The sequence below is a fragment of the Coenobita brevimanus genome, chromosome 20 (genome assembly GCF_032717465.1).
Source record: "Coenobita brevimanus isolate Jiangsu-jjx chromosome 20, ASM3271746v2, whole genome shotgun sequence".
NCBI classification, from domain to species: domain Eukaryota; kingdom Metazoa; phylum Arthropoda; class Malacostraca; order Decapoda; family Coenobitidae; genus Coenobita; species Coenobita brevimanus.
Window position 1 is genome coordinate 360,001 of NC_136973.1, and position 2,946 is coordinate 362,946.

General features: G+C 46.2%; 1 protein-coding gene across 1 annotated transcript in view; it reads right to left on the minus strand.

The window, feature by feature from the left end:
* The window catches only part of LOC145391825 (uncharacterized), a 30,461-nt gene extending 27,776 nt beyond the window's left edge, over positions 1-2,685 (minus strand). The window contains exon 1 of the mRNA XM_080266312.1: positions 2,528-2,685. Within this exon, the coding sequence (XP_080122438.1) occupies positions 2,528-2,685 (158 nt within the window). The remainder of the gene's footprint in view (positions 1-2,527) is intronic.
* Between the last annotated feature and the right edge of the window lie 261 nt (positions 2,686-2,946).

The window sequence follows — 2,946 nt, forward strand, 5'->3', positions numbered from 1 at the left end:
GAGGAGGAAGGAAGGATTGAAAGGGAGGAGGAAACGAGGAAGGATGAAACGAAGAAAGGAAGAGAGAAAGGGCCAAGATGTGAGACGAGACACTATGAGAAAGACTGAGAAAGGAAGAGTAGGAAAATAAGATCTAAGATAAAGAATAAAAAACAATAAGAGAAACGAAGTAGAAGTGAGAAGGTCGAGGTAAACGGAAGAAACGGGTGAAGCAGCAGAAGAGGAAAAAGGGAGGAAGGAAAAATTAGAGAGAGAAAAAAGGGATGTATTAGAAATAAGAAAAAATACAGATAAAGGCAAAAGATTATACAAGGAAATCGAAAGTAGTTTAATGGAGTAGGAATAGAATTCAAAGTAATACAAACGAGTACAACAGAGTACAAAGATAATCACACACACACACACACACACACACACACACACACACACACAAATATTCCCTTTCCTTCTCCTCCTCCCCCTTTCTCCTTAGGATTCTTCTCTCCTTTCCCTTCCTTTCCAATTCCTTTCTCTTCCCACCTTCCTTCACACTCCTTCCCTTCCATTCCTCCCTACCTCTCTCTTCCCTCTCCTTTCTCCCCTCCGTCCATCCCAGCTAAATCACAGAGAAAAAAGTGCTCGAACAGAAGAGGTTACAGGCCTCTATTGTACCGCTATCTCCTGTACCACAAAGCTGGGCAAACCGTTCTTTATGTTTACATCTCTATTGAGGGAGAAGCAACAAAGAGAGAGAGAGTGAGGGAGGGAGGAGTACACGAGGGAGAGAAAATATGGCCGGAGGAGGGAGGGAGGGAGAGGGGGAAGAGGGAGGAAGGGGGTAGAGTTAAAAATAAAGACGGAGTGAGGAGACAGAGAGAGATATGCACAGGAAGAAAGAAACAACGGAGAGAGGGATTACACAGGATTACGCAGGAAAGCAAACGCAACAGACCTTATGGTCCTTTCGAGGCTGCTTATTACAGAGAAAACTATGACTACAAGATCTAACACTACATGCTGAAGGATAAGGAGAGTAAAGCAAGAAGGCTCCCCCCACCGCCAAACCCTCCAGGAAAAAGTGAGAAAAACCACCATGCAGCATGGAAAAACTGCCATTGGAAAGGGTAGGAAAGAGGGAGGAAGGGGAAAGGTAGGAGGAAATGTAGAAATTTGAAGAAACAAAGGGGGTAGTGAGAGGGAGACAAGAAGGGTGGGTTGAGGACTGATGTATGCAAAGGGAGAGGGAGAAGGAAGGGAGGGAGAAAGGAGGGATAGAGGGAGGGGATGGAGGAGGAGGAAGGGAAGGGGTATCTAGGTGAGAGAGTGAAAGTGGGTTGGCGGGGGCAGATCACCGTGAGCGCGCACACACACACACACACACACACACACACACACACACACACACACACACACACAAAGGCATGCACAGGTAGATGGAACGTGACAGGGAGCTGAGATATAGAACTGAGAAGATAAAAAGGGAATTGGAACAGAAAGCAAAAGAAATGGAACAAATAATGGCGAGACAAGAATGCGTTCGGACCCCGGCCATCCTCTCTCTCTCTCTCTCTCTCTCTCTCTCTCTCATACTGATATCCACAGGGAAAAGGGGAAACGCGAAATATTTCTAATTCACATCGTCTAGGATATGATTATTTTGTATATGTGTGTGTGTAAGAGAAAGAGAGAGAGAGAGAGAGAGAGAGAGAGAGAGAGAACATAATATTGCCGAGTAACGCCCGTCTCTTAACCTGGGGGTCAGAACTCAGAACTTTTTCTTTGCGCGCACACACACACACACACACACACACACACACACACACACACACACACACACACACACACACACACACACACACACACACACACACACACACACACACACACACACACACACACACACACACACACACACACACACACACACACCTTTATTTTTCTTGTCACTGCGATGTGCTTCCGTCCATATAAATTACCCCTCACATGGTTGGGACAAATTTAGTATTATATTCCAGCTGACGCCAGACGATTTTATGTACCTGAGAGTGAGTCATAGGAGCTTGAGAGTTGTGTCCTTCCCTACTCAGTAACGACCCTGCTCCCATTACACATCATGTTCCTCACATACTCTCTCAAAATACTGTTCCACCTCTTTCCCCCCCCCTCTCTCTCTCTCTGAAAATCTTTTAAAGTTTTTCTGAAATCCGTGAGTCGCGGATTTTTGTCACTTTATATTCTTTTCAGAGAAGATACTGATGTGAAGAAGCGTTCATGGCGACTTGACACGCACACACACGTACACACATAACCTTGCACATTTTTACCTTACGAGGACACACACACACACACACACACACACACACACACACAATTATATATATATAAACAAATTTAGTGACATTCTTTATGTTCTGGAAACCGACAGGTAAAATCCAAACACATATACTTTAATATACACATACCAACACACGCAGTCACATTAGGTACCTCACGGGGACTAGAACAGCATCCAGCACAAAATCACACAACACATAGTTAAGCACCCCACAAATCAAGGAGATATATCACACCCCACGAACACCACACACAGAAGACTCCCTCCTTCAGGAACTGCAGAGTGCGACACAAGATACACGACACATGGGCCTCTGGCTGACACACAGAAGGCTGGCTGACACTTGGATGACACTGTACCTGTAGCCTCATGTCCGGGAGAGGAAGAGGTGAATGTGGGGGGGACGTAACAAGAACTGAACATGACCCCACCACCTTTCACTCTTATATACCCCACCTCCACCACCCCCCACCATCCCTCACACCTCACCCCAACCCACCACATCCCCCCTAAACCCCTCACATACCTTGTCCAGTCCCCCCACCCTCTCAACCCCAACTGGCTCCTATGTCCCTCAACCTGACCACATTGGCACTTCAGTCACAGTGTCAAGATCAGTCGTAGTAGAGGCT